Source organism: Camelus ferus, chromosome 18 (assembly GCF_009834535.1).
Source record: "Camelus ferus isolate YT-003-E chromosome 18, BCGSAC_Cfer_1.0, whole genome shotgun sequence".
In the NCBI taxonomy this organism is placed as follows: domain Eukaryota; kingdom Metazoa; phylum Chordata; class Mammalia; order Artiodactyla; family Camelidae; genus Camelus; species Camelus ferus.
The window spans coordinates 7,473,110-7,495,143 of NC_045713.1; the positions used below are offsets into that span (position 1 = coordinate 7,473,110).

At 48.5% G+C, this 22,034-nt stretch overlaps 1 protein-coding gene across 1 annotated transcript; it reads right to left on the bottom strand.

Moving 5' to 3' along the window:
* Positions 1 to 109: 109 nt before the first annotated feature.
* ZSCAN25 (zinc finger and SCAN domain containing 25) lies at positions 110 to 17,740 on the bottom strand. Its single transcript, XM_032459764.1, is given in 10 exon segments — positions 110 to 5,671; positions 5,706 to 7,180; positions 7,182 to 7,237; positions 11,819 to 11,945; positions 13,247 to 13,270; positions 13,272 to 13,339; positions 13,941 to 14,142; positions 15,315 to 15,731; positions 16,602 to 16,726; positions 17,548 to 17,740. Coding segments are annotated over 7 exon segments (1,641 nt in total). The 5' UTR covers positions 15,702 to 15,731; positions 16,602 to 16,726; positions 17,548 to 17,740; the 3' UTR covers positions 110 to 5,671; positions 5,706 to 6,403.
* Between the last annotated feature and the right edge of the window lie 4,294 nt (positions 17,741 to 22,034).

Sequence of the window (22,034 nt, forward strand, 5' to 3'; positions counted from 1 at the left end):
TTCCATCCACGGTGCGTAAGAATTCCTGTTTCCCGAAAAACTCATCAAGAGCATATACTACCACACTTGAATTTTGACCAATCTGATGGGATACAAAATATCCTCAGTGTAGTTTTAATTGGCATTTATTTCATTATGAATGAAGGTGAACACCTTTCTATATGTTTGAGCCATTTTTATCTTTTTTGTGAATACAAGTTTGTCAATTTTTCCATAGGATTTTTGGGGTTTTTTTTTTTCCTTTTTAAAAAAGGAACTTTTTTTTTTTAAGAAAGTTCTTGGTATATTAGGAATATACCTCTGCATTATGTTGCAATTATTTCTCCCAATCTGTCATTTGTCTTTGGTTGCTGTTTCTGCCATTCAGAAGTTTTAAATGTTTTATGAAGGAATTCATCAATCTTTTCTTTTATTGCATCTGGATTTTGAGTCACATTTAAAAGCCTTTCTCCTGAACCCAGGTTTCAGAGGAAGTCATCCACATTGTCTTCTAGTACTTGTATAGTTTCACTTTTTTCCTTTAGGTTCCTGATTCACTTGATGTTTATTCTTGAATATGGTGGGACAAATGATCTATATTTTCTTTTTCCAAATGGTTACCTGGGTATCACAGTACCATTTTATAGAAACTCAGCCTCTGCCCAGTAAGCTGAGATGCCGCCTTTGTCATACACTGGATCTCTACAGGCAGTTGGGTCTATTTCTCAACCTTTCACTCTGTCCCATTGGTCCATTTGTGCTTCTACCACATTGTTTTAACTGTTGGTTTTTCCATCATTTATTTCCCATTCTTTCCGTTAGCACCTGAGTCTAGGCAGCAGGAACTCTTAGAAATGAAGACTAGGAAAACCTAGAGAGAAGACTGGCTCTCAGCGGTAACCTGCTCATCGTTCACCCTCCTCTTCCTGCTCACATGGCACACTGAGCCCTCCCGCTGGAGTCAGTGAAACATCATGACCAAGACTGGGTTTTCCTCAAACTTCTCACAGACATGGAGATGGTGTGGGGCTCAAATAGATTCTGGAGGCGGGAATCAAGAAGGCACATACAAATTTCTACCACCTCTTTTTTCCCAGTCTCCAGCTAAAAGCTTACATACCACCTTCTCAAGGGAATACATGTTTTATGTAGGAAAGAGAAACAGATGAAGCGAGCTCTTGGGTTTGCTGCATCTCCTCGTCTCTGGCCACTTGGACAACGCAGTTGTGACTGGTGCACGTGGCAGTGATGGTGGCCCTTTTACTAGAATCTATTCATTCTTCCAAAACTGCTTCTCCTAAGTCCCCCTCGTTCTAGGGCACAGCACCTGCCCTCCACCCTCACTCTCCCAGCAGCTGAAGTTCCCAGCGACAGACACAAGGATCGCCTACCTCCCCCACTTCATGACAAATGTCTATGGTAATTTTTTATTGAAACATGACAATCCTGGGAATGGGCTGGACAAGACCTACCCCTAGAAATACACCCTTCACTGAGATCAAAAAAAGAAAGAAAAAAGGCAAGATAGGAATATGAAACTGTCAAAGTTCCAAGTGAACTTCTTTGACTTGTGGGTTTTCTAAGTAAATTCGATGTCACTGCAATTGGTGGGGCGACAGCTACAGACGACTGCCGGACTGGGAGACCAGCAGGGGACAATTTGCTATAGTGTCCTTCCCTCCTAAGGCACCCTCTAGAGAGCCTTCAAGCTATGAAAAAGGCAGAAATCCAGGCTTTCATTCATTCAAGTACTTACTGCCTACTGTGTGCCTCGAAGACCTAATTGTTAGGGCAAAAAAGGTGGGAACTAGCTGGACTGAGCTGAAGTGGCCCCCACTACGTACGTGCAGGTACTGGGGAAGGGGAGTCCGGGCCCGAGCCAAAGCTCACTGTGGCGTGCACGCTTCACGGTAGGCGCAGGCCTGACAGGAGCCCAAAGCAACCAGCCGGCTGCCGCACAGGGACCACCACGGCTGCCTGTTACAGATTCTCAGCACCGCTTCCTCAGCTTCTACTTCAGTAGCTCTGGGCTCTGCCTGGCAATATTACATTTAACCCACATGATCACCAGTAAAACGCCTTTGTTTTCTAGAAATTAGGCCAAGGCTCTATAAGGTTAGCAGAAAACAGGTCCAGTCCTTGGAATCCAAGTCCTTCTGTTCAACAGCTAAACCATCTAATTCGCTTCACCTTCTTATCCTGAAAGCTAAGAACAAGGGTTCTCAGCTAGGGTCAGTTCTGCCCCCCAGGGGTTTCTGGCAACATCCGGAGACATTCTGAGTTATCACAATTGGCACTGAATAGATCAAGGCCAAGGATCTTGCGAAACAGCCTACAATGCACAAAACAGCCTTGGACAGCCTCCAAGACAAAGGATTACTTGGCACAAAATGTCAATAGTGCCGAGGCTGAGAAACTCGGTCAGAGTTTAAAAAAGCAAGCAGACTCTAGAGAGACATGTTCAGCAACTACTTTCTCCGACTTGAAGTGGATAAAGTCAACTTGCATTGCAAGGGGGACCTGAAACCAGCTTATTTTTTAAGAAACAAAGGTTCCTCTACTAGTCCTTAAGCTGGGATAAAACAGGTACTGAAAGTATCTGAGCACAGTTACTCAGCCTGCAGACAACATTCACGGCATACAATTCGAGAAGCAATTTTCTAAAGCATTAGCTTCCCAAGACAGACCTCAGGCAGAAAGTCACCTGGTTCTGCTGCAACCCAGGTGATAAAACGGCAGCTCCTCTTACAAAGTTCACACCTGTGTGCGGCAACCTTCCTCACCCTCAGAGCAGCCTGGCACACACAGCCAGGCCCGGAGAGCACACAGCATCACCCTTGCGTGAGGGAACTGCAGACGCCCAATTGTACATGAGGAGGGCTAAATATAAAGTGACCGTATGTCCCCGTTTGCCCTGGGGTCCCAGTTTATATCACTGTTCTAACTTGATTAACAGCACTTCCCTTCACTCGCAAAAGGGGCGGGAAATGTACAAGATGTGCTTGGAACACCCTGCCACATCAGAGAGCAAAAAACCCATCCAAGATGATCAGGGTTCTGTCAAAAGGAATTCAGGAGCCAGCATGAAGAGGCTCCCACTGGCCAAAAGTAAAATGACTGGAGCATCAGTAAGAACCATAACTGCAGTGGACTGGTCTAAACCTGTGAATGCATTTTCATTAAAAAATAATCATCACTTTTATGGGAAGCAAAATACCCAGATCAGTACTGTGAAGACAAGTAGATAAAGGGAAGGATGGAAAAATCAAGCACTTCCTTTCCTCTGTGAATTGTATCTACCAGTGAGGGAAATTTTCCTTACAGAAGCGTTCCAGCTAATTAATAAAGGATTTTTTTCTAGAATTAGCAAAATAAATGGATTTAGGCTCCTAACATCATATAATGAGAAACAAGCAGACATGCCACCAGCTGTAATGTGTTCCCTGCCAAAACGTGAAATGCGAGTCTGGCAACACCTCTACACCTGCAAGTTCTTAGCTAATCAGAGGGCAGAGAACTACATTCAACAATGCCATGAGCACGCAAACAAAATTCAGAATGTGAGAAATTCTGCACGATAAATAACCCAGTTGTTTCAATGAATGAATTTCAAAAGGAAAAAGGGTAAGAACTACAGACTATTAGACTTAGAAGACACAGCAGCCAATCACAATGTATGGATCTTACTTGGACCTTAACTCAAAGAAGCTTCTTAAAAATTATGTGGCTTTTTAAAAAACATTAATTGGGAATTAAGGAATTGCTCGATGTTTGGGTATGACAATAGTATTTTGTTTTTGTTTTTCTTTTTTTAAGAATCCTTACCCTTTAGAGGCATGCACTGAAATATCTACAAACAACATTTGGGATTTGCTTCAAAATACTTTGGTTGGGGAGGAAGATAGGAAGGAGGACGGGGCAGAGATGAAACAAGATCGGCTATGAGCATATGACGGTTAAAGCTGAAAGATTACACGAGGAATCGTTTATATACGTTTGAAGTTTTCTATCATAAAAAGTTTCTAAATACAGAAAATAAAATACTTCACATTTGAAAAGACATCAAAAATCAGGCTACTACAATCCCATGGGGAAAATTCTCTTTTGAAGCTTTCCTGAGGAACTGTCTGTCCGTAAGCATCGGTCTCAAAGCAGACAGCGGGGCACAAGTGGGAGAGACAGCAAGGCCTGACTCTCACAGAAGCTTCCTTCAAAAGCTGCCACTGGCCGAAAACCCAGACACTCGTTTGTCCAGACGTATAGTCAGAGAACCCACAATGTAATGCACGTAAACAGAAGACCCCTGGCAAGCAACTCCCAGCCCGCGGCGGCTCCGCGCTCCTTGCCTAGCTTTGGAATACAGGCCTCCTAGAAAAGGCCAAACTCGTGTTAGGTCAGCCCCCACATCCTGCAGACTGGAGGCCAGGGGCTGAGGAAAAGCCTTCCACTGGGTCTGGCTGCCAGGCGGCTGTCGGCACTGCCCGGCCTGCCTGCGGAGCGGGCAGGAAAGCAGCAGACTCTGCACCCAGACCTCGACGCTGCCGGAAGCGGCAGCAGCCCAGCGCCTCAGGGTGGATGTCTCCCTCACGCCCTGGTCAGTGCGGCCCCGTGGGGACAGCTGAGGGGCCAGGAGGTCACCTGCTAAATCAAAAGTCAACACCCTGGATACCTGCCAAGAAATGAGTGCTAAAATGTGTTGCAGAGTGGGCTGGGTCCTGCAACTCTCTGTGTTAAAGTCATGACCGTTCATCTTATTTACAGGGAAAACGGGGAAAGAGAACCCCCAGCGAGAGAACACCGTATTAAGAGGCACGACGGGGCAGATCACACCTTGCAATTACAGGACGCTGTCAGAAGACAAACTGACAAACAGGACTTCCAGGACTAACTTACTCAGCTGCCGGCGTCCAAGGACACAGCACTCACACTGCAGCACGGTCCGCGCTAGTCCTGCGGTTCCCAGAATGTCTGAGACAAAGGAAACCCTTTAATGATGGCAAAATACTGTAAGAAAGCTTAAACTCAGTTACAAATACTGCATCTTCTCATTAATATAAAAAAATCTATTCTTTTAACACCTACAAACATCTTTCTTTTTCCTACATTGGCACTCATGCACAACAGACTGTCACCATCTCACCACATCCAGGTGGCACTGAGGATCCCAAGCACCTGTCAGATGGCAAGAACCAAGGTGCACTGAGGACAGAGGTTACTCGGCAATGAGAGGTAGGTGGTGACGAACACATTTCTGGGCAAGGAAGCTGACAGGACCAAGGCACAGGCTCAGATGGCAGGCCCACAGGGTTCCTGGGAGCATCCCACAGGTTCCACCCTGGGTGGTTCTGAAGATCAAACACATTCACAAAAACACAAGCTCCATCAGGACAGGGCTCTTCCCCCGGTTTGATTCACTGATGTATCCAGAGCACTTACAAGAGCTCCGGGCACCGTCGGCCCTCACTGAACATCTGCGGAATGAGTGAAGCAAGAAACTAGGGAAGCATACTTTACATACTGTAAAGTGCCATCAAACACAGGGTATTAATACTAGCTCATCTTTCAGATTCATTTAATTAGATCTTTATACAGAACTGGGTGTTTTTGTAAAATACTCTCATGTTTATTCAGTGATCAATAGCAAAATATTAATCTTCTAACAGATGCATGGACTGGTATTACTGTACCAGTACTTCTAACAGATGCATGGACTGGTATTACTGTACCAGAGGAAGGGGGAGACGACAGGTGAGGGTAGGATACTACAGAGACAAAGGGGGCGAAGAATAAAGTAAAATGACCCAGGCTGCCTGAGCGACTCCAACTGCAGAGGGAAAGGTCGGCACTCCGGGTCATTACTGGCCTCGAGGGCGCGTCCAGCGCCCAACCACGAGCTCCGGGAACGAGGTCTCATCTCTCGTTCGCTGTGCTCCCAGCGCCAGGCGCACAGTAGGTGTGCGGTAAATACTTGTTAAATGGGAAAGCGTGGGGCGCAGGGAGACAGAGTCTGAGCTAATGATCTTGCAAAGATAACAGCCCTCAGAAAAACGAGGTTCAAGCTGCCGACGTGGGACAAGATTTCGCCTTGACAACCGGACTTGCTCAGGAGGTGGATGTGAACATCCACTGAAGGAGGGGAACCCCAACCTGGACCGAAACTCGGGATCTCGCTTCCCCAAGAGATGGTGAGAGAGTGTTAGCACCACTTGGGTAGGAGCCATGAGACGCTGTGCCCTCTGGCAACTCACGTAAGCCAGGCCTTGCCCTTTCCCTACATTTAAGAGTGAGTGGGAGGGAAAGGGGTCAAAGTGCCTTTCTGCACCCGTCGCTGCTGGACACCCGCCGCCCTGCAGTGAGTGAAGGTGAGCGCGTCCTCCAGCGAGCTCTCCCCCGGCCCGGCGGTCCTGAAGGACCCGCCTCCTCCTCACTGCACCGGGCTCTCCTGGCGATGCTGGGTCTTCTGGTGCCGGTTGAGGATGGACCTCTGGTTGAAGCTCCGCCCACAGGCAGGGCAGCGGTAGGGCTTCTCCCCGGTGTGGATCCTCTGGTGTCTGACCAGCCGCTCGCCCTTACTGAAGCGCTTCCCGCACACCTGGCAGCCATAGGGCTTCTCCCCGGTGTGGGCCCGCCGGTGCACGGCCAGGTTGGCATTCCTGCTGAAGCTCTTGCCGCACTCACAGGTGTAGGGCTTCTCCCCGGTGTGCGTCCTCCGATGCACCTGAAGGTGTTGCCTGCGGCTGAAGCTCCTCCAGCAGTCCCCGCACGTGTAGGGCTTCTCCCCGGTGTGGCTCCTCCGGTGGACCTCCAGGTGGTGCCTCTGGCTGAAGGCCTTCCAGCACTCGCTGCACACGTAGGGCCGCTTCCCCAGGTGGGTCCTCTGGTGCTTCATGAGGTACTCCCGCAGGGTGAACCCCTTCCCACACTCAACGCAGCCATAGGCCTTCTCTTCTTCGTGGGTCCGCTGGTGTCTGACCAGATTGGAGCTCCGACTGAAGCCTTTTCCACACTCAGGGCACTGGAAAGGCTTCCAGAAGGAGCTGTGGGTCTTGAGGTCACCAGGCAGGGGGACGACGCCGTGCTGGGGAGGAGGCGGCCCCGGGATGTTTCCCGCCGAGCTCCCGGCCTCCTGCTCACAGGTCCTTCCAAGCTCGGGGCCATGGACCACGGCTTCCTCAAACCTCTCTGACGACACCCGGAGTAAGCGACCCCTTGAGGTCTGCCTGCTGGGTCCTTGCCTCCTTCCCCTTGCTCCCAGTGCCTACAGGACAAAGGAGATACAGACTGATTCGGCAGCAAATCTGAAAGTAAACTCGGATGTTAGAACTTGACTTCTAAGGGGTCCCATCAACAATGCCTTCTTTTTCCCTCTGACCAACAACCTCAATACATTTCACTTTCTCTGACTCTAAATCCAGACACTCCTTTACTTCTTTCCATCTGTTATGGACTGTTTGTGTTCCTGCCCAAATTCATAGGCTCAAGTTCTAAGAACTCCATGTGCGGATACTAGGGGGTGGGGCCTCTGGGAACTAATTAGGTGAGGCCGTGAGGGTGGAGCCCCCAGGACTGAATTACTGTCCAGTAGGAAGAGACGCCAGGGCTCTACACAGACACACACACAGAGGTCATGGGAGCCGGTTCCCCTCGTGATGGGATTAATGTCCTTATAAAATGAGGAAGAGACATGAGATCTCTCCCTCCCCCTCTCTGCCATGTGAGAACACGGCAAGAAGGTGGCCGTCCATGAACCAGGAAGAGACCCTCACCAGGCAAGGAATCTGCCAGCAACTTGATCTTGCACTTTCCAGCCTCCAGAAGATGTAAGTGTGCTGCTTAAGCCGCCCATTTGGTGGTACAGCAGCCCACGCTAAGGCAATCCCCACGCCTTGTCACGGAACAGTCTGCCAAGTATTAACACCCTTCCTCCTCACGTTCTACTAATTCAGACTTTGCTTTCCTTCAAAATCTCACTCAGTGATTTCTCCCAGGAAACACGCCCTGATCACTGCCTGACCCCGGGTCTCGTCAGCACAGGGACTCAGTTAGCACTTGTTTACTCCGCACTGACTTACACGTGACCTTCCATGTGCTACTTTACAAGAGTCCAGCTTCCACAGTGACAGACCTGTTCCAGCAATGGGGAGCTCCTGGCACTTCTCCATGACCCCCTGCGCTCACTCAGCTCACTGTCCCTGCACACGCTCCGCCCTCCACCTAACCCTGTCTTATTAATCTGGGTCTCTGGGAGCCTGGCACAGGCACTGACTCAGGGGAGATGCTGGATGAACGAACGAACCCAGTCTATACCAGACCGCCTCTACAGCAGCATGCTTCTTAGGACTGAAACGCCCTTCTACACCCGTCCTCTGATCCCTCTCACACTTCTCTCAAAATTAACAGCACAATTGTTTATAGAAAATCAAGAGGAAGGGGAGGAGAAAAAAAGAGAAGTACTAGGGAGCAAAGAAGCCAAGACAGAAAAGAGGGAAGTGATGAGCGACCCTGAAATGGGAGAGGCCCTTCAGGCAAGGCCATTAAAGGGCAAAAGGAAAAGGACACAGTGTGCCTCCTGATTTGATAAAATATGAAGGACACGGCTATCACTTCTGATGTATTCTTTTTCTTTTGCACAATTTTCATATAAGCAGAAGTGTGTAAAACATATAGAGCTGCAAGAATGCTGATAATGAGCACATATAAACAGCAGCCAGTTCAAGAAACGTTACCAGCAGCCAGAAATCCTTTCCCCAAGGACCTCTCTGTCCTGAACGGGTTTTCCCTCAAATTGCAGGGCTTGTCCCTATACTCATATAACGGTATATGTATGTATATATGTTTATATAAACTCCCCCTAGATTTCTAATTGTTGAATATATTGTGCAGTATTTAATACATTGAACACTTAAAGCTGTCAATCTATCTTTATTTCAAAAATCTGAACACAGGGCCAGCATATATTTGAGCTCAGTGTTTGATGGTGAAATTTGAATGTGAAAAAAATAGTATACCCCCCCCAAAAAAAGAAGGAAAAGGGAAAGGAAGGGAAGAAAGGAAGGAAGGAGAGAAAGAAAGAGAGAAAGGAAGGAAGGAAGGAAAAGGAAAGGGAAGGGAAGGAAAAGGGAAGGGAAGGAAAAGGGAAGGGAAGGGGAAGGGAAAGGGAAGGGAACGGAAAGGGAAGGGAAGGGAAAGGGAAGGAAAAGGGAAAGGGAAGGAAAAGGGAAGGGAAGGAAAAGGGAAGGAAAAGGGAAGGAAAAGGGAAGGAAAAGGGAAGGGAAAGGGAAGGGAAAGGGAAGGGAAGGAGCTCTCCCCTCCCCTCCAGTGATGACATCCTGCCCCCAGTGTAGCACGTCTTCCAGGCTTTTATCACCATGAAGTATTCCTGCCTGTTCTTGAACTGGACGTTCTGGCTTCATATGCTGTGTCTGGCTTCTCCTGTTCAATACTGTGCTGTGAGATTCACCTATATGGGGGTGAGCAGCTGTAGCTGCCCCACATCCTTTCTCATCCTTGTGTGACATTACACTGTTAAGAACATATTACTCTCTACTTATTAATCTGACTCATGTTCATTTTGGTTTCCCATTTTGAGGTATTATAAACAGCAAAACTAAAACTTTCTTTCATATTATTTTTTTTAATGGAAGTACTGGAGACTGAACCCAGGACCTTGTGCATGCTAAGCACACACTCTACCACTGAGCTATAGGCTCCTCCCTTTTTAGGTTGGTTTTTTTTTTTTAAGCAAAATTAAGACTAAATGCAATGCATGAACCTTAGCTGGCCCCTGGGGAAATGTGAGCACGTGCTCGATATCACAAATCATGGAATTTATGCTCATTTTCTCAGGCCCAATCCTACACAGTTGTCAGCCCAAGAGCTGTCATCAGGTGGCCATGAATCTCAGGAAGACCTCAAGGCTGAGACAGCCACAGGATCTTTGGGTGAGCCGACCTCACCATAAACATCAGGGAAGTGTTGGGTTGTTCTGAACAGCAAGGAGTGAGAGGACAAGCACACAGCCAGTCTCTGGAACAGTCGGAAATGGCCAGGAGGGTGTAAAAACTTGCCAGTAACAGGAGGGAGAGTCCTTACCCTCACCCCACACGGGGGCATCACTGGCAGAGGCACATCCCTGGGGGGAGGATTAAGGCGCTGGGATGTGGGTACCTTCGTGGGGGCACCGTGCCCGGGCTCCTGGGCTGTGCAGTTAGCGCTGAGGGTTTCTATGCCCTCTGGCATCACAGAAACTTACATACCTTTGTCATGGGTGACGACCCAGTCCTGGGCCCAGGCCTCCTGAGCCCCCTCCTCTGTGCCGCTGACACTACCCCAGTGCCGCCCACTGGGACAGTGCCCTGGGCTCTTCCCGGGGCTGCTGAGGTCACAGAGGGGGGCTCCTGTATTTCTGCAGCTCTCCATGAGGACCAGAAGAGTGCTGGCCACAGAGCCCATGCCAAATAAACATTTTTGTGGGAATAAAAGGATGAATGTTGACTGGCCCATAAAGGAATCTCTCAATAACATTTACACAACTAATAAAAATACCTAACATACACACTCGCCAAATGTTTACATTTATTATCTCACTTAATCCTCACAACTCCGGGAGACAGTGTTCTGTGAATATCCTCATTATAGGACTCAGAAAACAGACCCAAAGGTAAGCGAGATGCAAGGAGAGGTCACAGTTAGTAGGTGGCATGGCCAGGATGGGTTCTCTCCTGTCCTGAAGGAAGCACAGTTGACCCTTGAACAACACGGAGGACCAGGGGCAGTGAAAATCCACATTTAACTTGACAGTCAGCCCTCCATATCCGAGGTCCCTCATCCGCAGGCTCAACCAACAGCGGATGGTGCAGGACTGCAGTACATATTTATTCAAAAAATCTGCGTCTAAGTGGACCTGCACAGTTCAAACCCGTGTTGTTCATGGGTCAACTGTACAACGACACACCTGCTCATCCCTCAACATATTTGAAGATGGAAGAAGACCAGGAGACGTCAGTACAGATGAGTGGTCAGCACATAACTTACCAACAAGCTGAAGGAGAGAATCAGAGGGAACAAGGGAGAGGCCCGCTCCCAAGCACGCTTCTCCTCCTCCAGCCACTGCTCTCACCACGTCTCGAGATGGTCCCCGCTGCTCTTCACCCTGGCCGTCCCTCAGCCCCTGCGGGGCCTCCCCTGTCCTGCCTGTAGGGCCCTCACCCCGCACTTCCCTCCTCTCCTCTCCTGCTGCTCTCCTCCTTTCGTGTCCGCCCAGCTCCCGGGTAAAACCGGCCGCCCCCTCGCATAGCCCCACGGAGGCTCTGCCTGCTCTGTGACGTGAGCCTGTACCCACCTCCCCCGTTTCTAAAGTCTGACCGTGCAGCCTCCTGCCCTCCACACACACGCTGCGGTTCCCCGGAGGTCAGTCCTGCCCCAGTACAGAGCTGCTAACATGGGGTCTGCCCGCAGGGGGCACTCCATGAACACCTGCTGGTAATCGAAACCAGAGCGTCCCTCTTTTGCTGCTTTTCCATCACTCTCCAGCCCTGAGAACATACCTTCAGTCAGACACAGAGCAGGCGTTCCCTCAGGGAATCCTAATGACCGACCTGTGCCATCGCAGCTGGAATAACCACCTCGTGTTTTCTTACCCCCTTGTCTGCTCCTCTCCTGACACAGGAAAGCACCTTGCTAGCTCCCCACATGCCCTGGTCCACGCTCTTTCCTCAGACCCGCTTACCCGTCTGCCATGAAGCCCCTTCCTTTACCACAGCATCAGGGTCCGAAATCTGGGACAAAGGCAAGAACTCTAACCCATAGCTTTCCAAACTGGGGGTGGAAACAGTCTTACCTGGAAGTGAGACCCTGCAGTCCTGGGGCTCCACGTATTCCCCAAAGCAGTCTATCTGGGCTGGGGCCACGTGCCTCCACTCCTCCTCGGGGAAAGCCAGGGCTATATCTTTAAATGAGCTCAACCCCTGAAACAACACAGGAGACTGCTATGGACAAAGAAAATAATCCCAAAGCAGGAGCAGCGGGAAAGCAGACAGAGAAGGGGACAACAGGCCAGGGAAGAACAGAGCAAGAAGACACAAGGAACTGGGGTCCCTACACAGCCCTGGGACCGGAAGTGCCTCCTTCTCGACACAGAAGTGATGCATTTGTCTGAGCCACCATATTTTTGAGTCTCTGCTGCAGCCACTGAGCTTGTACCCAAAACCACAGCATCTAATTTCCACCGTTCAATCCCCTCCACTCGATCCTCACGTCTGATGGATACTGAGAGCTGCTATTTATCCTCTTGTGTGGAACTTATGTCCCCTCAGAGATAAGTAAACATTTGGGTAGGCCCTGTCTTAAGAACAAAGCCACGTTAAAATGAATGCCCTGTCCTTCACAACTCCACAAAGAAGAACTCTCATGGTAGAAGAGGGGAGTCTGACCAAATTCATAAACGCTGGTGTCATTCTTCATCACCTCCAAACCATGTCCTTGGAAAACAGAAACAGGAAACGGCGCAGGCATCACCCCTGCCCAAGTACTGCTCAAACCTGACTCATTCCTTTTCTTCTGCCAATGACATCCTTTCTTCTATAAGGAATTCTTCACTTAAAGGCTCACTGTCCCATTCAGAAAGATGCCACCCTGGAAATCCCTACTTCCCTGGGCATCCAGGGCATCCCACAGAAGAGATTTACATGGTGGCAAGAGTGCCCCATCTGTGCTCTGGTTAGCCCATTTGTGGCATGCTAAGAAGTACGAACAAGGCCAAAACTCCCGCTGCGGACACAGTACGGGCCAGAGACACCACTCTGCTCAGGGCTCCTGGGAGCCCCCACCCTGAGTCAGCTCACCCTGCAGACATGGGGGGAGGCTGGGGTCCAGAGGAAGAGCAGCAAGGTTGTCCACAAAGGGTACCTGATCTCCTGGCCAACCACCACAGCCTAGAGTTCACCTGTGGGGTTTCCATCAATAATGTCTTCCTCCTTAAAATTTTAAGGGTAAACTCAGTCAACTGAGAAAAAAAAAAAATCAAAGAGCAATACGAGTCAATTGAGCTTCATGCCTGGACCCTAAGGCATAGGGTTCAACTCAGATTAATAATTAGTGACAGTAAAGTGGAGAAAACAAAGCTGTCACATCCATCAGAACAAGAAAGGAAGAGTAATTCAGCTATGTGGATGGTGCTCTGCTGTGCAGAGAACCTCAGAACCTCGGGGAAGGCGAACCTCATTCAAAGCAACACCGAGACCCCTGGAGGGGCAGGGCTGCAGCTCACCTGGGGTCCGGCTGTAAGGAATCCCAGCTGCCATCTCTTGGTCTCTGGTGTTCACTGCAGGGAGGCCAGGACCAGCCTGAAGAACCGGCAGAGCTGAGCAGGGAAAACAAACCACGAGCAGGATTAGCGCTGACCTGCAGGCACGGGCTTACATTCACAGGCATCTACTGCCTGCCACACACAACCCCAGGAACTGAAAGGAGGCTCCAGACAGGCAGCGGTGTGAGTGCACCCTCCCCTGTTCTCAGCCGGGAGCACCTTCCCCGCCCAAGACGCCCTGCCCCTTCAGGGCTGCTCAGGCTCCCTAGTCACACTTCGGGAACCACCCCTGAGATTCAAGGAACACGATAAAGTCACATGTTACTTTCCGGGATATGGTTTATCTGCCCACTTAAAAATATCCCTACACGTCAGCTTCTTTATGTCCTGGCAGTTTCTAGAAGGGGTGTGAGGTTACCGAAAAGAAATGATAACAGCATGATCCCAGATACCCCTCACAGAAATCAGAGAGGTCAAGGTACAGAAAATCTCACTTCCTCTGTCTCCTACCGAAGTCCAGGAAGTAGCCAGGAAAACTCAGAATTACACCCCACAGGTAACCTAATGAGCTGCAGGGTTTGTAAAGGAAAGGGGAAGGGGCAGGGCACAAAGCACCATTCTCTGTGCCCTTTCTTCCTTACTGTTCGCATCTTACCCTGCTCCTGGAAGGCCTGCGTCCCACCTCCAGGGTCCTGGCTGAGCTGCTCCTCAGCGCCTTGGTCTAGACCTTGAACGCCTTCCCCATGGGGCATCCCCCACTCAGGCTTGACTTCCACAGGCCCCAGGTGGACGCCTGCTTCCCAAGGGCCTCTGCAAAGCGCCGTCTCCTCCTGCTCTCCCTGCACGTGGCACGGAACCTACGAACAGTCCCCAGCACTTATTAGAACGAACCCTGCATAAGGCTGTCATGAAAGGAGTTGAATTAAAACCTAAAAAGAGAACCGTTCCAGCTGCAGGGGAGAGAAAGGACAAGCTGGCTCAGCTCTTCCCCAGGACACCAGTGAAAGGTGAAAAGGAAGCCAAACTGTCTTTCCCCGGCTCTGAGCACCTTTCATGTATCCACGCCATTTTACAAGGGTCCCTTCTGCCTGCCTTGATACTGATCCAATTCCACCATGAATAACATCACAGAGAGATATTACTATTATTTCACTGAGAACTTTTGCCCAAAACAAACTATTAGCAAAAAAGGTTCCCCAGTTACAGATGCTGAGAGTAAAAAACACAAGCCTCGACTCTATGGTGAATTAGTTGCTCTAAAAACAGCAAGGAAAATTAGAGCTCACAAAAACTGGCCCTTCCTGGTCCACTTTTAAGCTCCTTGGTAGAGAGTACAACAAAACACAAACAAAAAGTCCCTTAGGATTATACAGAAGTCAGAGGGACTGCAGTGGGAAGAGGGAGGAGAAACTGAAAAAGGATTGTTACCTGTAAGCAAAACAGTAATGTTCAGCCCTGCTCTCTCTCCCAGACAGCAATCAGGAAACTGTACCAGAGAGGGACAGAGACATGGCCAGAATCCCACGGGAGCATCTGAGGTGCAAAGTCATCTGGCGTCAGCAGAACACCACCACAGAATCACCACGTGGGCCTTTTGAGCCACGGCCCCAGGTGTGGAAATAGCACTGCTACAGACAACTCTCCTTAGGAAGAATATTCACCAAGTGGAGTTCCCTGCATTCCCACAGGCATCTCTGCCCAGAGAGGAAAGGGTCCACCAGGGCCCTAGAAATTGATCACAACCGTCTTCTTTGGGCCTGAGGCTCACAAAGGAAACGTGGCCAGGCCTCTGCCCCAGTGATCAAAAAAGTAGCTAACTGCCCTTCAACTGGTCCCGCACCTTCCCTGAGAATGGCTTTCCTTGCTGAAAACCCCTCTGCCCTCCAGAAAAGTACCTCAGGGAGCCTGGGAGAAGAGAAGGGAGATTCTGGACCTCACCCACTCCCACTGCTTCCTCAAACCTTTCAATTCTTTAAATCTTCCCTCCCCACACCAACAAAACAAGGCCCAGATACCCCTTCTCACCCACCGCCTTGGCCTCCAGGGCTCTCTCTGTGAGGTCCTCCACCATGCCCACCAGGGCCCTGCCGCTCTCCAGGCCATGCTCCTGAATCCAGGCGTAGAACTCCCGGGGCAGGATGGTCAAGAACTGCTCCAGCACCAGCAGCTCCAGGATCTGCTCCTTGGTGTGCAGCTCGGGCCTCAGCCACCGGCGACAGAGCTCCTGGAGTTCCCTGAGGGCCTCCTGGGGACCTGCCGCCTCCTGGTAGCGGAACTGCCGAAATCGCAGACGAAAAGTCTCGGGACTGGGGTCCTCCCTTGCCCTGCCCCACGGCAACTCTTTCTCTAGTTTGACCGCCCGCACACCCATTTGCAGCTGAGGGTCTTCCGCCATCCCTGGACGCTCTTTCAGCATCTTCACACTCTCTCCCAGAAGACTGAGGGCCTGTTGGGAAGACCAGACAGGCAGTGAGGACAGCATAAATGAGACCCAGGAAAGGTCCATCCAGCCCAGTTCTATCTCCACATCAGTGAACATTCTGCTGGAGAATATGGCAATGAGGCATCTTCAAAAGGCTGAACATATATCCTGAAAATCACATCAATCCGACTCAGTATTTGCCAAACACTCATTATGTGCAAAGGGTAAACAGCACTTGGCTTACACTCACAGATTGCTTAGGATCTCATGAAGGAGGTAACACTACAATCACAGAATCTAAGATGGGTTATAACTAAGCCAGTCACCGGGGCCCACTCTTCCAACACTACAGAAAATGCATATTGAAAACATAACTATGCCTGGCCTGCAGAAACTAGAAATACAATAGCGAACTTGCCCTTTGAAACTCACATACTGGTGCAGCAGACAGAAAAAAACAAATGTAAGTAAATAAGTTTAAATTATAAATGGGGACAAGTTCTCGAAAGGAAATAAGTGGGGTGTTAATGGGGGACAACCAACTTGGAGAAGGCTTCTCTGGAGAAATGACACATAGGCTGAGATCCAACCTAAAAATGAGAATGATCCAGCCATTCAAAGAGCATTCCAGACAAAAGCCTTGTGGCTAGAAATTAACTCTGCAGGTGAGAGAACAAGCCAAAGTGCAGTGTGGCTTCAGCAGAGCGAGGGAGGGCCAGAGCTCAGAGGCAGGTGGAAACCAGATTATCCAGGGTCTGGGCACGTAGCAGAAATTATGGGCTTTACTCTTACTACATAGTTTAGTGGTGAGATACGTGTTCTTCAAAGGTCACTTTGAAATGAAGTGTCAACAGAGAATAACTAAGAAGAGACGAGAAAGGAAGCTGCACTTACCTTGATCCAAGTAGGAGATGATAGGGGCTTAGACCAGGGTGGTGGTAAAGAAGCAAAGTCAAGACATATTTTGGAGGTAAAACCAATAGATTTGCTGGTAGCCAGGATGTGACGACGTGCTCAGCCTAAAGAAAACAACAGAGCAATGTAAGTATATATATACAGTTACTAAAACTGCTGGAAAGATTTCTAACTTGTATAGACGTTACCATTTAGAAAGCATGTGAGCACATAATCTCATTTAATACTTAACCATTCTCAAGGCAAGTACTACTCCCCCTGCTTTTCAGATGAAGAAACTGAAGATGTAAGAGGTTAGATTGCTGGCCGAGGTTAGACTGCTGGCCAAGGTCAGCCTCCCAAATATACGGTATAAATGAGAAACACAGGAAGCCAAAAAGAGAGAAAGGTCTATGCAGGTTCAAGTCCTCATGAGAAAGAAGAGGCCTGTAGTAGACTTTGGGGGGAGGGGGGAAGATCACCCTAAACGGAGCATAGAATAAGCAACTGGCAGTAGGTACGTCCGAAGCTTCTGCTGAATATTCTATTGGGCGTTTGTGTATTTATCTATCCTTCTTAAATCTATTTTAGATTTTCAGTCTATTCATTTTCTTTGCTGCATTGAGACTTCTCTTTCCTGGCTTCCTAGCTATTGCATGTATTCATCCCACTATTGCATTAATCGCATTATAGGGCCAGTGTTTACCCGTATATCTCCAGCTACCAGACTCCTTTAGTCAAGATAGGTCCTCATTCATCTTTTATCCCCGGCACTTGACAACTAAAAGGCGTCCCGTGGTTATTCTTTAATTGAAGCGTCCTACGTCTCGTTTTTAAATGGTCACTCTGACTTTTCACAGCGTTCCGCCGTGGTTCAAGGCATCGGGGTCGTGGACACCCCTCCGTTAAGCCAACCCTGGCAGGGCGGGATCAGCCTCGCTCCTACCTGAGCCTCGCGCGACGCGGGCCGCCGGGTCCGGACCCGCAAGGCCTCGGCGCCGCGGGAGGCAGCTCTGGGGAGACTCGCCGCCTGCTGCGTCAGTCCCGCCGCCACCGCCGAGGCCCGCAGCGGCCCCACAGCCCGGCCCCGCCACCCCGGCCACCTCCTCCCCCGCCGCCCCGAGGCGGCTCTTCCCACTGCCCCCGCACCTGAGCCGGGCTCGCTCGGGCCCTCCGCAGGCCGGAAGTGGGCCGCGGGCGCTGTCAGACAGGTGCGTAAAGGAAGGGCGCCTTCCGTTTCCTCTCTAGGACTCTCGGAGGCCGGTGCGTCTCGGTGGTCGCTCGTCCCCGGGGACCGTGCAAGAGCGCGCGCTGGAGCACCAGGGGCACCTCCCGCGCTAACTGCGCCCCTCAAGGCTCGCGGTCGCCAGGGCCCTTTACTACTCCATGCCTTTTACACCTGCTTTCCCTCTGTGAAGAACGACCTTCCAGACACACCGTTGGACCCAGCGCCTCCCTCCAGGGGCTTTAGAGCCCAGTCAGGGTCAACACGTGTTTATTCCACGCCTCTGTTGCTTGGTGCGAGGCGTAGGGGTGGAGTGTTCGAAGGGAAGCACCGAGTCTTACGGGTTCACATAAAAAAGGCCGCGACCCCAAGTAGTGTGTGGGGGCAGGGAGTGGTCGGGAAAGGCTTCCTGGAAGAGCCGGCACCTGAGCTCAGATTTGATGGGTGGGGTGAACCAAGAAGTGAGGTCAGAGTGCCCCCAGCAGAGGGAGCACGACGAGCCCAGCGAGCCGTGAGGATCGATGGCATTGCCACACCGTCACAGCCACTGGAGCGGGCGGCTGAACTTGGTCATTCGGGTGGTAACCTGGAGGCGATGGGAAGCCGCGGGAAGATTTAAAGGCGGGGAGGGACAGATTTTAGAAAGATACTACGAGAAACCTGCGAGAGAGACTAGGCAAGAGGAGAGGGAGGTGGGGAAATGAGAAGATGACTGTAGGTTTAAGATGAGGCTAGATACTGCAGTCCAAGGGAGAGAGGATGAGAGACAGAACCGGGGCAGTCGTGAGACTAGAGACTGCAAGGAGGGTTTGGGTATGAAACCTATTTGGGAAATAAAATTGGCAACGTTTGAGGATTGATTGGATGCGGAGGATGAGAGAGAAAGTGGGATAATTTAGTAAATGACAAAGGCCACATTCTCATATTAATAAGAATGGACTTTTAAAAAGCAGACAACTGGTTGGTTATCTGGAAGAAGGTAACACTGGGTCCATTCCTTATACCACAAGCCAGGGCACAATCCAGCCATGTTCACAGAGTCTCACGTTCTTTTATATTACAAATTACATTATCAACCCATCTTGGAAATAGCGTCGGATGGCCTCCTCATTCACTAACATGCCCTCACATCCAAGAGGGATGAGGCCAAACCTTACCATCCAGGGCCAAGAGAAACAGCCCAACAGGCTCAGACAATCTGTCTTGGAAGAATGAATTATACCCAGCGATATCAAAAACCATTATTCACCTTGCCATGGAGAAGACATAGGGAAGAGGGCATTCTGGAAGAGGGAGAGAGAGATTGAATCAGATCACATGTTTCCAGATCAGCCTTGGAGAAGAAAAATGGGATCCTCTGAATTGGGAAGAAAAGAACCAAAGATGGGTGATGGTTTCGGTTAGGGCTCAGTAAACTTTTCCTGTGAAGGGCCAGAGAGTAACTACCCTAGGCTTTTCAGGACACAGAGTCTGTCACCTGTTCTTCATTTTTACAATCCTTTAAAATTGTAAGAACCATTCTTAGCTCGCAGCCAGGGCTGGATTTGACACAAGAACTGTAGTTTGCTCACCTCTGAAGTCGATTATTTTAAAATTATTCTAGAGAAAGCTTTAAGGAGTTCATTCTTAACCAGATAAATTCTGACCTCATGCTCCTAGCCCTGAGAGACCAGATGATAACTGAGGATTGCCAGGGAAATGGCACTGTCCGAAGACAGATTTCATGAAGGTGAGCAAATGAAGGCATTTTTTTCCTAGCAAAGAACATGGTACGGAATGAATGGAGAGCATTGTGGGGGCAAGAAAAAAGAAGGGAAAAAGGGAGGAAAGGAAGGAGAAAGGGACAGAGATACAGAGGGAGAGAGGAAGAAAATCATTAGACAAGAGATAGAGAAGAGATGAGGGTACAAGATGAAATATAGACAGTGTCATGACCATAGAGAGGAAACAGGAGAAAAGGCAGCAGAGTTCACTTTAAAAATTTAAAAACCTGTACTGAACATCAGAGGGCTTGGGTATCAGGTCCGGCATTGGAGTAAATAATTCACCTCTCTGGCTCTTTAATAAAAAAATGGGTAGCACTATACCTGGCCTATCTTTAGCAGAAATGGTAGGCGTGAATACTGTTTTAGCCTTAACTATAGAAATGAAGGTTATAGGAGGTCATAGTGCTGATGTGGACAGTTTTGGATATTTGACTTTTATTACCCAACTTACCCTTTAAGATTTAATATGAATTTTTATCTAATTCAATACATTTACATGATTCAATAGTATAAATATAAACTCATATAAAAAGTTACACACAGAACTATTACTCCTGCCTCTGCCCACGCCACCCACCCCATTCCCTAACCTACCCTCACCTCTAAAGATCAATTAGTTTATTATACAGTCTTCAAGTGTTTATTTATTTATAAATACTAATAATCATATATTCTCCTATTTTCTCCTCCTTTCTAACACAAAAGGAAGTACAGTAGGCACCTTGCTTCTTATCGTGTAATATGTCCTAGAAAAGATTCCGTATCAGTACATAGAGGCCTTTCTCTTCCTTCTTTTTTAAAGCTGGTGTGGATGTAACAATACTTTATTTAAAGTATCCCCTGCTGATGGACATTTGAGTTGCTTCTAATCATTTGTTATTACAAATGCAGCAGTAATTAATAACCATGCACCTATGCCATTTTTAAATATGTGTGCAGGTTTATCTGTTAGATAAATTCTTAAACGGAGACTTTGGGCAGGGTTAAATCATTATGGCTTCTCCAGTTTTGTAGATACCGCCAGATTCCCCTCAGTAGGGCTGCATCACTTTGCATTTCCATCCACAATGTATGACGGTGCCTGTTTCCTGGTCTTTTGGCCAACCCAATGTGTTGCATCAAACTTTGGATTTTTGCAAATCTCATAGGGAGAAATGGCATTTTGGTAGTTTTCTCCATGTTTTGAAAATTCTGCACTTCTTTTCTTCCAGTTTCTTTAACACATTAATAAGAGTTTAATACAATTTTATTATAATAAATTATTTATTATAATTTTTGTAATTGTAATAAACAATTATTACAAAATTTATTAGTATAAAATTGTTTGAAAGTTGGTGTCTGCTAACCCCAGTATATGGGTCACTGTGGTATCTGCTTCTATTGGTTGGTTATTCTCTTGTCAGTCACATTTTTTGCATGTCTAGTAATTCTGCACTGTATGCCAGTATTCGTGCATAAGGGAAGTAAAGAGGCTCCCGGACTTCCATAATGGGGCCGGGCTTTGTTCCAGAGTAAGCGTCTATTCCAGTAAAAAAAAAAAACAAAAAAAAAACAAAGCTCTGCCTCATCATGGAAGAAGTTGACATCGTGTATCAATTTTCCTAAGTAAACGTTACTCCTTTCCATTAGGCTCATTTTCAGTGGAACTTTATTTCAGGAAAAGTTTCTTGAATTTTAGTTTTAAATATTTATTTTGTCCTTTATTTCTTTTTTTTCCCCCACCTGCCCCAGGTCCCCACAGATGGCCCCTGCTTTTCTGTGTTCTTCCCCCAGGACTCCTATTTTACATATTCAATCGCCTTTACCTGTCTTTTTATAGCTCTCTTCCACTTTTCACTCCAGTCTTTTCATTTCCTCATTTCATTTTCTTCACTTTTAGTATTTTCATCCTTTATGTCTTACTGTCCTGGTATCTGTTCTCTCTGGTGCGTCTTGTATTCAGTCTTCATTTCTGACTTTCTCCAGTTCTTTCTTGGATTCTATCAGTTCCCATTTCCTGTCTTCCTGTTATCTGGCCCTCACCTTCCATTGTCAGGGCATTTCTTCCCAAAGTTCCTGTAATTCTGCTTTGTGGGATTCCCCCCCCCCCCGCCCCCAGCTGGAGTTGCTTTATAAATTTCCTAGTTTATGTTGGATTATAATTCCTCCACTTTGTGGCAAGTTTTCCGGTGAGTTTTCTTCATCTCCAGACTTTCACTTGCCTTTCTGCTTTTTCTTATAATACCTTTGTGTTGACATTGCGGTTTTAGTTGTAGCTGAGTATGTTTGATTTTCCTGGAGGAGCCATTTTCAGGGGGGTACTGTCGGGGGGAGCGCTATAGGGCGGGTAAGCAGAGCACTCCATGTCTAGGCGCAGGGGCTCTTCCTTCCATTGCTTCACTGAGGGATTCTTTTTGAATATGTAGCTCCGCATGTAGCCAGGATTCCCGATTCTTCTGTCCT